The 14,599-nt window shown below is 44.1% G+C and overlaps 1 protein-coding gene across 3 annotated transcripts in view; it reads left to right on the plus strand.

Annotated features, from left to right (window-relative positions):
• Positions 1-737: 737 nt before the first annotated feature.
• The window catches only part of rims1b (regulating synaptic membrane exocytosis 1b), a gene marked incomplete at both ends in the record, with an annotated part of 74,508 nt that continues 60,646 nt past the window's right edge, over positions 738-14,599 (plus strand). For all 3 annotated transcript variants that reach the window (XM_080028728.1, XM_080028726.1, XM_080028727.1), the window contains one exon: positions 738-904. In XM_080028728.1, coding sequence (XP_079884854.1) covers positions 738-904 — 167 coding nt within the window. The remainder of the gene's footprint in view (positions 905-14,599) is intronic.

Consider the following 14,599-nt stretch of genomic DNA (forward strand, 5'->3'; position numbering starts at 1 on the left):
GCCCTTTTATCAATTTTTGACCCTGCCCTTTAGAGGGTCTGTGCACGCCCCTGGATGCATGTGATGATGGTTAGGACTGAGGAGCTCATTCTCACATGAGTAAGCGCGCGCCTCCGCAAAAAAGAGGAGAGAAAGGAAGGAGAGGGCTGCATTCCCATTGACTGGGAGAGAGAGAGAGAGAGAGAGAGAGAGAGAGAGAGAGAGAGAGAGAGAGAGAGAGAGAGAGAGAGAGAGAGAGAGAGAGAGAGAGAGAGAGAGAGAGAGAGAGAGAGAGAGAGAGAGAGAAGGAAGCAGCGCGGACTCCGCCTAACCATCATACAGCCGACGACGGAGGAGGCACCACGGAGCGTACCCACTGATCTCCCCGCTCAGCTCGACTTAACTCCCGGCGTGAAGAAGCAGCGATGGGCTCCCCGTGACTCCGCGGGCGGTGGAGGGGAGAGACGGGCCGGCGGGGGGTGGGAGGGGGGACGACGACGACGAGAGTGCGGTGGTAGTGGTGGGAGTAAAGGACAAACAAAAGCACAACCGAGGGTGCCTGCAACAACCATGAGAGGCTTCTTGCACTCCTATTCGCACTGTTCGCTGCTGCGGCTGCCGCTGCTGCTGCCGCTCTTCCACAGGACCATGGCGTGAGGCGTGGCTTTGGGAAAAAACGCTCCGGGGAACCTGTCAGTCGAAAAACGACTCGCCGAGGGGGACTAGGAGGCGGTGGTGGGCCGGTGGTGGTGGAAAAGATGTCCGCCTCGGTGGGGCCCCAGGGCGGCCCTCGCCCACCCACCGCGCCGCCAGCCATGCCGGATCTGCCGGACCTCAGCCATCTCACCGAGGAGGAGCGCAAGATCATCATGGCAGTGATGAATCGGCAAAAGGAGGAAGAGGAGAAAGAAGAAGCCATGCTAAAGTAAGGCCCAGTTTTTTTTTCTTCTTCTTTTTATTTCCTTTCCTGACGTGGAAGTTAGAACGCGTAACGCATAGCAATCCCTGTAAGAAAGCTGCCCATCAGTCGCCTATAAGCATTGTAGTAGTGGACAACATCTCTCTCTCTCTCTCTCTCTCTCTCTCTCTCTCTCTCTCTCTCTCTCTCTCTCTCTCTCTCTCTCTCTCTCTCTCTCTCTCTCACACACATACACACACACACACACACACACGCACACGCACACGCACGCAGGAACCATGGCAGCCGGTGCAGCTGCCATTCTATTTTTTTTTGCACTTGCAGGTTCCACTTGAGGACGTAGGCTACGTTGTGGTTTGTTCCCCAAAAATGTAGCCTACATAAGTCACAGCAGCAGTGGAGCGGTGTTAGAGCTCAGGATGTTATAAGAAGGCAGCAGCGGCATCGGAGGTATAGCCTACAGCGGGTCGCCTTATGACTGAGGCGTGATGCTTGATGTAGGCTACGTGGGAATCGATCGATACATCAAAACAATATAGCTCCAAGTCCGTGAATGTGTGACCCGAAACAGGGTCAAACGTGTTCAAACAGGTGTAGATTAGGGGCCGTGTTGAGGACGGGGTGTGACAGTCTCTGGTGGTGTGGGGAGTGAGAGAAATAGAGGGGAGGGGAGGATGAGGGCTGATGAATCATAGCATTAGCCATCCTTCACCCACTCGTTTTTTTCATTTTTTTTTTTATCAATGGGGACTGCAACCCATCCCTCAGTTTACACCTCCAGAACGCACCGCTCTGATTTTCCTTTTTACGCACGCATCCAGGCTGGAACAACTCTATCGGCATAGATTTTGGCATGGATTGTGTATGAGTGTGTGTGTGTGTGTAGGTTTGTCCATGTGTCGGTGTGTGTGTGTGTGTGTATGTGAGCGAGAGAGAGAAAGAGAGATAGATAGAGAAAGAGAGATCGTCTTGACAATAATGGGAACAACAATGACATTATAGCTCATAGGCCTGGAGCGACACAAACCGTTTTATAAGGCCGACAGACGGACGGCGGTGGAGGCGGTGTGTGTACGCGCGCGTGTGTGTGTGTGTACGGTCGTTTGTGCCTCCCCTTCGGCGGAGAGAGAAGGAGATGTGTGGGGTGTGGTTGGGAATCTTTAACAGCCCTGAACCGGACACGATTTAAACTATGGAAGAGACCGGATACATTTTAGCACACCTTTGAAAACCCCTCTGCACATTCATCAAACATGCTAAATCCATCATAAGAATCTGAGCTGTGTAACCATCGGCCATCGTCAGAAAGAAAGATGCCATATAGCCTGTACAATAACTGTACAAGGTGCATTATGGGAAAGTGTGACAGGAGGAGATATAGGCTAGTCACTTTAAATCCACTGTCTGCACTGATGCGCTCTTAGATGTTACATACATTACAGTGCCCTGTCATATGTTCTGGGTTGTGCTATAGCGGTGTGTCCCTTGTACAAAGGCTTGGTTACATGGTTGCAGTGTAATGCCTCAGAGGCTTTCAACCAAAAGCTAAGGCAATTTGAACCAGCAGAGCCAACCCGGAGCTATACCCACTCACACCTGCACTGGATCACGTGAGGGCATTATAATTAAGGATGTTGGCGGAGCAGGCATGTATAGCAGCATCACCAATAGCTCTCTCTCTCTCTCCCTCCCTCTCTCTATCTCTCCCCCTCTCTCCCTCTCTCTCTCTCTCCCTCTCTTCTAATGGCTATTTTCATTTCCTGACTGCAGCCCTAAAGGGAAGCTGGGTGAGAGCAGCAGCGTCGGGCCCCTTGAGAGGAAGTGATGTATTTAATGTTCCATGAGGCACAGACACACACACACACACGCATGCAGGTTCAGTCAATAATAGCTCCATCACCATGGCTAATCATTGATGGAACTAGCAGCACACGATGCAATGGGCAGAGGAGAAACGGGATTTGATTGGAGAGAAATATGCACATATTGGCTAGTGAGTAGAGCAGTGGCAAGTAAGCATGTGTCAGTATGATATTCTGACGATATGATAACCTTACGCAAAAATACCAGGGTTACAAATGTGTTGGTAGAAAACAAACAAAAGAGTCCACCTAAACACAATCGTTTTAATGCATTAAACAGCATACAGAATATTATGAACATTGATAAACTGAATGTATAATAACATAATAAATATACATTATTTAATTATTCTAAACAGAATTGAAACAAACGCAGTCCTTTAAGTAAGCAGCTCAACAAGGTTTTTAAAACACGCCCACTTTCTGAACATTTCTCGTCTAGTATAAGTGGTTATGATGCAGGAATACTCTGAACATTATCAACATACATTGAAAAAAAATCTAGTGTCAATGCACAGCCTAGGCTCTGTGAACGGGCATGTTAACTACGGCGGGCCCCCTTTGTTTGTTTACACACACCAGCTTTTCTCTCGGCGCACAAACAGTACAGACAGGTAGCCAGATCTCTTGGAGATATTCACTGCCTTTAGCAAAACGTGATTAAGACAACAAGCGTTCTCGTGTCTCTTAGATATCAATTCCTTATATAACAAAATAAAATGCTGGTGCCTTTGTAGATGACTATTGACAACCATACAAAGTTTTCATTTATCTCTGAGGGATGAATGAAATGGCCGACCAGCTTTTTCCGACATTCGGCAAGGCTAAATTAAATTTCAAGCCTCTGACGCATTGGTCACAACAACTGGTTCGGCAACACAAATAGATCTGGTGCTCTACTGTACGTCAGCATCTCCTGCCCCTTGTCAGAGTCCACCTATTAAAGAGAACAATTCTGTGCTTGCTTTGACCTCCACTCAATTCAATCCAAAGCAACCTCCCTTATCTACTCACACATGGAACTAATTCATTGGCAGCAGTGGACACACACAACAGCCAACCATGCTTTTCTCCTAGCATGGAAAAAGAACATTCTATTCTTTCTACCTTATACGTCAAGACCTTTCATCTGGTCAGTGCTGTGAGACCTGAGCAGGTGGCAGTGATAAGGTTATTACACTGATACTGGACTTTTTTATCAAAGTCATGAGTTCAAACCCCCCACCCAGCGTGAGAAAAGACTCAAGTGTCCCCTGATAGGCATAACTGAGCCAGATCACACCTGGTTGTATCTGGGGCTAATCATTTACTCTGGTCAGGGCGGTGAGAGGTCACACACCTGGGCTTTCCTTCACCGATCCATGGCCCCCTATAACCAACACCTTGTCCATGTCTTATACACTGTAGACTTCAGAGACTTCCTCCATTGACATGCTAAACCACCATTGACTTCCTAATCCAGAGGATGTTAGTGTGTGTGTTTGTGTGTGTGTGTGTGTGTGTGTGTGTGTGTGTGTGTCCTATCAGCACGACAGGAATGTTTTTTTCTCTGCAGCCAAACATTATACAAGCTCACACCCATCCCCCTGGGAGCTTTTTGGGGTTTCCAAATATGTAAATATAGAAACAATGTTTGTGTAAATTATTGATGCTTTGCAGAGAGGTTGTGTAGACATTGCAGATGGGGAGTGGATGCACACAAACCTTAAGCGTTGGAGTAGTGGGTCTGGTTAATGGACGGACCCGCCTGTGTTGATGTTGAGGCAGATCTAAAGTACACGTCTAACCATAGTCATCCACTTATCAGGGGTCAGGTCACAGGGGGTCAACAGCTCCTGCACTGGACCCCAATCCTCCCTTTCCCGAGCCACATTAAAGGTGGAGACAGCAATTCAGGAGAACGCTATAGTAGTCAAAATAATTTTTTGTCAAAATCAGTGAATATCTCCTCATGATCCGCTACCTGTCCGTTCTATGTATGAGCGTTTAAAACAAATCTGGTGTTTATCCACAGTCCAGGCTCTGTAAACTGGGATGTAAACAAAGGGTATGACAAAGGGGCCCACTGTAGTGAGCAACATACCCGTTTACAGAGCCTAGACTGTGTATTAACACAATATGTACAGGTAGCAGATCGTGAAGAGATATTCACTGATTTTGACAAAAAGTGATTTTGACAACAAGCGTTCTCCAGAATTGCTGACTCAACATTGAACTATTAGTAGTGCTGATTCAATTAGCTATATCTGGCATCTGGCTTAAGTATTATTTCTTCAAACATTTATGAGTTTTTCTGATGTATGGCGGGGTGCAAGGTGTCGATTGGCTGCAGTTTGTAGCTTGACAGCAGTTGGACAGATGAAGCTATCAGGACCTGGGGCGCAGGAGGGGGGAGCGGAGGGAGGATTTAGAGGTTTAAGGATTAGAGCGGGGAGAAAAGGGGGAGACGGAAATGAATGGGGAAGTGCTTCTGCAAGGGGTCCCGCACTCACACACACACACACACACACACACACACACACACACACACACACACACACACACACACACACACACACACACACACACACACACACACACACACACACACACACACACACACACACACACACACACACACAGACACATCTTGTACCAGGGCTCCCCAAGGCTGCAGGCTACAGAGTACATTTAGAGGGCAGCAAAGCCCTCGCCGCTGTCTGCTGTCTGATATGGATGTGGCTTAAAGTGGCCAAAAGGTCAAGGTTTAAGATTGGAGGCTAAGGTATTCATAGGAGAAACGTCTTCACTTCTTTTTGTGACATGGGACTTAAATATAGTATAAACTGTACATGAAACATATAGCTCCAAATGAATGCTACTATTGCTCCTTATATGGATGTGTAAATATGTTGGTTAACATTATCTATAACAAGATTATTGGGTGAACATATGTCAATGTTGTATTTACAGCTTGTTGTGCTTCATTAGAATCCTACAGCAAAGAAATGTCTAACTTAAGGTGTTTTGGTTGTGGCATGACTTATAAGCATGAAGCCATAAATGTAATAGAGCCTGCGATAGGCAAGAATACTATTGAATATTGAGATGAAGATATCACTTGCGATAATTAAACAACTAGGCCTACTTAAATATATTTGTTAATGTCTTTCTGCTTTACTTTAAGTTCACTGCCATCTCGTACACCCCAAACAGTAAGTAGCCTGTGCAGACACTGAAAAAATGAATGAATGTTTTATTCATTATTTATTGATCACTTAAGTAAAACATCTTCATGCACCTCCCTTTACAACATTATCTGGTATGGCTTCATCTGATTGGCTAAATATTGACAGGCAGATCGTGAATGCATGGCATATTGAATAGGCTTGGACCATTTTAAGCAAAAGCAGTGTAGCAAATTTTAGTTTGTTTATTTAATTTAGTGTTGATGTATCCTTAAGGCAAACGATGATAGTTCAGAAACTGCAATTTATTATGTTTTATGCTAAATGTGAACTATTCATGGTCGTTTCATCAGCATAGAATGACTAAATATGTTTGCAAGATCAGAGCGTGTATCTACATGGACATACAATACTGTAATGGCAGGTTGAATTGTTTGAGCAGGGAAGTTTCAGCAAGAAGTATTCTGTAAAGGGAGGGTAAATCATACAATAGAAGTACAAGACAACTCTCAAAGATGTTATTTTTTTCACTCAAAATGTTGATTCATCCTCTGAGCTTGTTATACACATGACCATATCACTGCTGTTTGTATGTACCATTAGCCTGGAAATCCAGACCTGCCGCTAGGAGCTGGCAAATTAAATTTGCTGCGCCTGTTGGTCTGGACACTCTCCATTGAAGCTCATTAAATATGTCAAGAAATCCTGAGCTACTTTTCAATTAGTTCTATCTGATATGTGTGGGCCAGAGTCCTTTGTATGGTGCTCAGGGGCGGACGTAACCGGATGACGAAAGTGACGTGCATGCGCCGTCGAAGCCGTGATAGTAAACATCAAAGATGGCTGCGGATATGTTGTTTGAGTTTGAGACAGCTTTGGCCTCGACCCTTTACGATTTGGAAGACGGCACTCAAATCTTTCATTAGCAAGAAAGAGGAATGTTCTGTTTTGCCGACCGACCACGGCTAAAGTTTAATTATAACAGTTAATCCCGCTGTTCGCTAAACGAACGGGGCTTAATATGTCACCTTGTTCATTGCTCTGATTGGTTGTAGTGCTATCCAATTGCGTGCAGTGGCATTTGAAATGGACAAGTAGGAGCCGCCCCTTGAGTTGGGAGTTACTATTGATCGTGGCCAGACCCTCTATCATTCTAGATATGGGTCTGGATTTCCAGGCTAATGTGCCATTACTATCCTGCTTAAAACTGATGCTATCTTTCTTCTTGCTCGGGAAGTCTCTGCTTGTTCGCACCGTGTTTGACTGAAAACACTTGCTGCTAGTAATGTGTCAAGTTATCAAATTTGGTCTCTAGTGTGAAAGAGAAATATCCCTTAAAACCCAATTTGGTATCTTTCAGCAGTGTTAAAGAGAGACATTTTATTTTCCCGGCGAGAAGACTTTAAAGAGTTTCAAGGTTTCTGTGAGAAAAATGCTAATGTTGAATTATGGAACAGGTCTGAAAATAGCACACACTTGGAAGCGGTTCCTGAAATATTTAAATATTCAGTTCACTGGCTTCTGTTGATGTTCTGAACCTTCATTTTTTTTTGTTCATCTGTTTTCAGTTTTGGCCCACTGTTGGATTCCACTAATTAGAATGTGAAATGTTTGCACTTTGTCCATGTGTGCAGATGTGTGTGTGTGTGTGTGTGTGTGTGTGTGTGTGTGTGTGTGTGTTTGTGTAGTTGATGATATATTTGAATGTGAACGAGAAAGAAAGTGCACTGTATGTAAAATTTTATTTTGCATAGACAAAGACAAGCACACAGTCTTTTTCTCTCACAAATGTATGCACACAGACACACACAGACACACACAGACACGCACGCACGCACACACACACACACACACACTGAAAAACCACACCTTCATATGCACACAGCATCTACACAGTACAGTATGTCTGAGGGCTCGTGTACTGCAGTGCTTGTGAGAAGCAGCGCACAAAATGCACCACAAACCAGACGGTGTGGCTCTTTTTTCTCAGTCTTTGGATGAAATGCTTGCATAAGGAAAGTGCGCTCCAGCAAAGACAGAAAGCCGTTGTCACTTGTACAGTTGTTTGTGTGTGTGTGTGCGTGTGTGTGTGTGTGTGTGTGTGTGTGTGTATGTATGTTTGTGTGTGTGTATTCAGAGTGTGCCGGATTGGATCTCCACACTTTGCTCTTAATTAAAAGAACTCGAAGGCAGTCGTGTGTGTCTGCAACACCTGGAGGAATGGAATCCGGTGGGGGGTAACTGTGTGTGTGTGTGTGTGTGTGTGTGTGTGTACTGTATATGTATGTATGTGCAAATTCTTGTGAGTTTGTCTACACATCTGTCATCTCTGCTGCCTGTCTCAAAAAGATGCATCCTATTTTTGCTTCTTGGTGTTTCATTGTCAAACGAAACCACATAATATAACCCAAAAAAACCCACATATCTGTGTAGATTTTATATTATAGGACAGTATAAACACACACACACACACACACACACACACACACACACACACACACACACACGCACACACACACACACACACACACACACGGTTTGGTCTGAACTCTTTTCTTTTGTGTTTTAACCTTTATTTGTAGTAGAGAGTGACATGACTGAGCTTATATGGTACACACTCTACCCACTATACCAAGTCTTTTAATTGGTTTGGGCTAGGCTTCTCAGTTCAAATGAAAAAAATATAATAATAATATTTAATCAATAATAAGACACCGCCATATCACTACAAAACAACTTTGATACTGGAACCATTGACAATGGATTTTTTTAAATGAGCAAAACCCTGCAGCCACGCTCCAACATCCGGTGATAGTAGAGGATATCATACATAGACGGATTATGAGATAATGGGATCCACCTCTTAAAGGCCCAGTTAAGACCTTACCCTATGGCAAACAGTATATACATACAGGAGCATTAATGTCAAGTGAAAAACCCAACACTTTATATTAATAGAATATCAATCAATGTATGTAATAAGCATTATTTTTCAAAGTCTTCTGAAACATCCTATTTAAAACAGGCATCACTCTTACTCTGCAACTCATGCGATATACTGTATCCCGTCCTGCTCTGAAAAAATCTACTATAGTTTATACAGTATTATTGCCAACGGCCATGTAGTTGTACAGTAGGTTGGTCTGCAGGCCCATGTTACATGATGGAGGGGCCCCCATTTGAAGCCCCTTAAACAATGCTGTGCTGCACTTGCCTAAGTAATGTTTAGGTTATTCTTTTAGTTTTTTGGTAGGACATTTTGGACCCTGTTATTGACATGAATGACTGAGCCCTTTGACAGTGCCACATTAACAGTTACTACCAACGATTTGACACTCTGAGCCATTGGGCCCCTGGGCTCAGTAGGCCCGCTGGGTAATCCAGCCCTCGTAACAACACATTTGGACTGTATTGGCTACTTGCTAGATGCTAGATAACTTACTGATCACTCACAATGCTAAATGTCAATCCCATGTTAAAATTATTATTTATTTTTTCAAACATACAAATGTAAACCTCCGATCCGACTTTAGTCCATAACTATCTTGTGCAATTTGGGAAACTGCTCTGTGTGTGTGTGTGTGTGTGTGTGTGTTGATACAGCTGGGGCTGATCTGAGATCTGGTTAATCATGAGTTACAGTAGCGGAGACATAAGGGGAATAAAATGTGACGGAGAAGAACCAGGACATGGCCTTTTACACTCTCATAGGATAGGTTAGAGCTTACCATGTGTTGTTGGGCGGGGATGTGAGTGAGTGTGTGTGCTGAGAGACAGAGTGAGTGGCCTCTTTAGTGCTCCCAGACCTGCCCCGCCATTAAAGTTTGATGAGAAAGCGGTATTTTACTCGGGGGCTGACCGACCAGGCTCTCTGCATCTCTCTCCATCTCTGTCTGTGTTTGTGGTCAGAGGAAGTGATGGCTGGGGTTATACCCTGCATGAGGGGGCCGCCACACACAACATTGCTTTGGGACTCAAATTGTGTACCCTCTGGTTTTACCAGGCCACCGCTTAAACTGTTCCGCTATAAGCTTATTTAAATAACGTTCACTGTTGGATAATGTTATGAGGTAGAGATTGTGGCGCACATGTAATGAAACTTTGTCAATTTGGCCACCACAGCTTCCCCAGAAAGCACAACACAAACACTGGATTGATTCCCTATGAACAGATAAGCCCTCAAATACTAAACAATTAAATGTTACTCTATACACATAAAACCAGATTTATCACTTTATTTAAATGCACTTTAATTTTCTGGCTTACTAAAGTCGTCGAGCAGCTGTCATCTTTTTGATGGATCCAATACAGGATTAGTTTCTGAACCAGGATTACACATGAAGTAGTTTAGTAGTGTATGATATCATACACATAAGAAGATGTAAGTAAAAACCAACAAAAAACATCAAGAAGGGATTGGGTTAATTCTATACATTAAAAGGAATTCACTTTGGAAGACCTCCTTTGTTGAAGGCAGACTGCTGAAGCCTCATAATGTCTTGCTGAACTTTTGAATGAATTTTATACATAAAGGTGGAGTCAACGATTCTGGAGAATGCTGGTTGTCAAAATCTCTTTTTGTCAAAAGCAGTGAATATCTCCTTGCGATCCGCTACCTGTACGTGCTGTGTGTGCATGCTGAAATAGAAATCCGGTGTTAATACACAGCCTATGCTCTGTAAACGGGATTGTCGCTAGCGGTGGTGGGCCCCCTATGTTTACATGCCCTTTGTTTACATACCAGTTTTCATAACTAACTCTTGTTAATGGAGAGACAAGATGCACAGTATGTTTATGTCCCGTGTGAAAGGCTAATGAGATAAAACTTTCAAAAGTAATTTACCAGCAGGTGGTACAGCAGTGTTTTTCATCTCTGACGGGTGTGGTTGAGATTATGGTCTTTATGGTTGTGTAACTACACCTATCAGTAATGCCAAAGTGTATTGGCACCTCTTGAGTGACAGCTATCCACCCGCTGGCCCTCACTTCGCCTCGGAGTTATACGTCAGCTAGATGGGCGTATCTCCCCCCGACGTCACATCGATGCCCTTTTTCGGTACGAGGAAATGAGGAGGAGTAAAAATCAATTAGATCAATTGGATGTAGTTGGAATTACTGAGGTCAGCCCGGATGCTACATCCATTTTATATACTATCTTTGGTCAGAAGCCACAAGTTTAAGATGGTATGGCCCATCTTAGAGGTGGCTGAAATCGTTGTGAAATATATAGTTACATGTAAGAAGAATTCGACCCCCTGAACTATTATTTTTTACCTCTTTTGGAGAGAAAGGGGGTCAAGTTATGTGTGTAAAAATTAAGCAGGAAGGAAGAAGAAGAAGAGGAGGGGGTAGGGGGTGCGATAGAGGAGTGGGCTAGCTGAAGCTGCTAGGATAGAGTGATAGGATTAGTGGATGCCCATTATTACTCCACAACTACTACACCAACTAGAGTGGTGGTTTAAACATTACCCAACGGGCTGTGAGAGGTCAGAGGCTAGGCCTCCATGATGTGTGGGCTTGCCTTAGTATTTCAGACAGAAAGAAACTGAGGAAAGGAGAGCACAAAGTTAACCGTAAATACACACACTGATGTGTAAAAAAACAGTTTAGACAATTACTAGGCTTTGACAGAATGGAATCCAATACACCACAGTATTGAATATATGAGATGGGAGTGAGGGATGAGGGGAAACAACAATAAAGGAAACAGAGGAAGAGTTAACACACACACACACACACACACACACACACACACACACACACACACACACACACACACACACACACACACACACACACACACACACACACACACACACACTGAGGAGTCAATGCCGAAAAATCCCTCTTTAACCTCGTACGGGGTATTATACTCCCTGTGTCAATAAAGAGAGTGATCAAGATCAAACACTGGCTATGGGAGGGGCTGTTTACGCTCATGCTATAGGCTGAAGACAGGCACTATGTCGCAGTAGTGGTGCTGTGTCATTTTAAGTTCGGTTTTTACTGATTTAAAAACCATTTTTTGCCTACGGTCCATAAATAGTCCGCTACACGGTCGGAACTTACTCAATGGCAACTGTAACTATGTAAATATTCCAAACTTACTGCCGTCATCTTGACTGGAGTCCTATCAGACATTAACCATGACTCTGAAGTGCCCTGCTCTCCTGATACATGCAAAGTCATGGTGAAAAGTTATTCCATTGTTTTTTGAAGGAGTAGCCCTAACTGTTCGTAGACACCTGTCACCTTGACAGCGGCCAATAGCTGGAAATATCTGACCTTAGAATGCTGTGATTGACCAACCGGGACACAGGATATATCAGTGCCATGTATCAACTTTTTAGTAGCCCCTTCACTCCTCTATCAATAGACAGATTGTTCCCATGTTAAATCATACCAGAGATGAGATACCATTCATCATTGTCATTTCATGAAGTTCTACAGGATTGTATTCATGACCATTCATGTACCCTTAATATAAAGTGTTACCCATTTTTCATACACCGGTGGAGAAAATCACAGAAATGTCCAACGGAAACATTACTTTTAAACACTTAAGTCATCTTACAATCATTGAAATAACCTAGCCATCCCTATATTTTGAATATGGTTGTTATTTTGGAGACGACTATTTGAGATCAGGGCTAAGATTTGTGTGGGGAAAAGGTTTTTACTGGCTATTGCTTGGAGTTACCTTGAAGACCAGATTCTTGGCAGAACATTGGCCCTTTCAAAGCTGCGTACTGAAGCAGCATGTTGATGTGACTCCAGCAGCCGGTGTAGTGTGTAGATGTGGCTATAACATAGGATGACAGCAGGAAGGATTGACCAGACTGTTTGAGATAGAACTGCCCCATAGATAGATAGACAAACACACAGACACACACACTGGCCATCTGGGTGCTTTATTTCTGCTAGCATTGTGACGTTATAGTGGTAGCAGTTTATAGCCTTCTTGACAGTGGAGGGAGCCAAAATGTGTAAAAGTCGTCATGGATGACATCGTGGCAGCCAGGCAAACAAGCCGAATCAAAGAAGATCGTTTGCACTCGGTGAAGTGCCCATCTGTTGCTCTTCTCTTTCACTTCCCTTTCTTCTTCTTCAGAGGCGGATTTAGTCATTTTGCGGGCCAAAGGGAAACACAGGCATGCCCCCCCCCCGTCCCCCCACTCACACACATCTCTTGTTCTCCCCCTATTTTCAATCCTTTTATCTAAAAAAGAGCCACGTAAAACTTATTTTTTCTCGGTTTTCCTCAAGCGTCCTCAAGTCATATTCGGCACTGCTTTAGCTTCTGTTAGTCTTTCTGTGAGCCGAGCCGTTTCTTTTGTTTACTACTGTCTTCTGCTGAATCAATTCTGAAATCATAGAATAGTCACACTGTCAGAGCTTAATCTCAAGGCCATCTCACGCATTGCATCCACAATAGCACAGGACAACACACACCCACCCACTCAACTGCCACTTCACCATTATGCCCTCAGGACGCAGGTACAGGTTCCTGTTGTGCAGGAGGGCTCGCTATGGCAAAAGCCTGGTACCTGCAGCCATAGCAGCACTAAACAAAAGGCCAAGATAAAACACCCCCAGTCCCACTCTGTGTAGATACTCTGTATGCATGTTTATTTGTTCCTGTCTATTGTCTGTCGGCGTGCAGCCCATAAATGTACCTGTGACGTGAAGAAGAATTTACCCTTGGGGACAATAAAGTCTAAAGTCTTAATGTAAAAGGGGGTGCTGAGGCTGATACACTCATGAATAAAGCTTTCTGATGCCTGTATGTATTGTTAGAAAGACAAATATAAATGTGCACAAATTAAATCTGCAAGTGTATGAGGCATTGTATGGTCTACAGTGCCTCCCTTTGCCCAATGATAAGTCGGCCTCGGCTCTCATTCTTTTGATCACTTTCACACATCCGGCATGAACGTGAAGATGTTTTAGTTTTTCCATCCTCATTTCAAGTCAATATCCTATTATGAACAGATTCCTGGTGTTCCTGAACACATCCATCTGTTCTTTTCCTCCCCCGCCCCTCTCCATCATCCTGTCTCCATGTTCTCTCCATCATCCTCTCCTCTCTTCCAGTGGTATTTATAGAGTGGCTCCGGATGCATCGGCTTCTCTTCCTCCGCTGGTCCCTGGCCCACGCTCGTTTCCGTCTTGGCTCTCTTTGTTCATCCATTGCTTTTTTTTTTTTTTACTTGTTCTCCTTCCACCTCTTCTTCCAGCCATTTGTCTCTGCAGGGAGTGTGTGTTTAATACACACTGCTCCTAACCTGTTCTTCCCATTTCCTATACATCCCCACTGTTTCCCCTGCCCGACTGTGTCGGCTCCTTTTCATTTGACTCTTCCGATCAAACCACCTCCGGCCCTGACGCCACGTCTCTTCGCAGCGTGTCGAGTAATATGTCTTTGGTTTTTCCCAGTCCGTAGTTCTGTGTGCTTTCGTTTCAGTTGTGCTTTCATGGAGTGCTGGGACTATTGATCCAGCAGGCCTGTTTCATTGTTTCAACTAAAATGCTCCAAAACCTTAGCCTGGAAATCCAGACCCATATCTAGAATGATATAGGGTCTGACCAAGATCAATAAACCTTTCCAACTGAAGGGGCGGCACCTAAGAGTGCATTTCAAATGCCAAACGAATTGACTCAAACTTGATTAA

This window comes from Ammodytes marinus, assembly GCF_949987685.1.
Source record: "Ammodytes marinus genome assembly, chromosome: 6".
Lineage (NCBI taxonomy): Eukaryota > Metazoa > Chordata > Actinopteri > Uranoscopiformes > Ammodytidae > Ammodytes > Ammodytes marinus.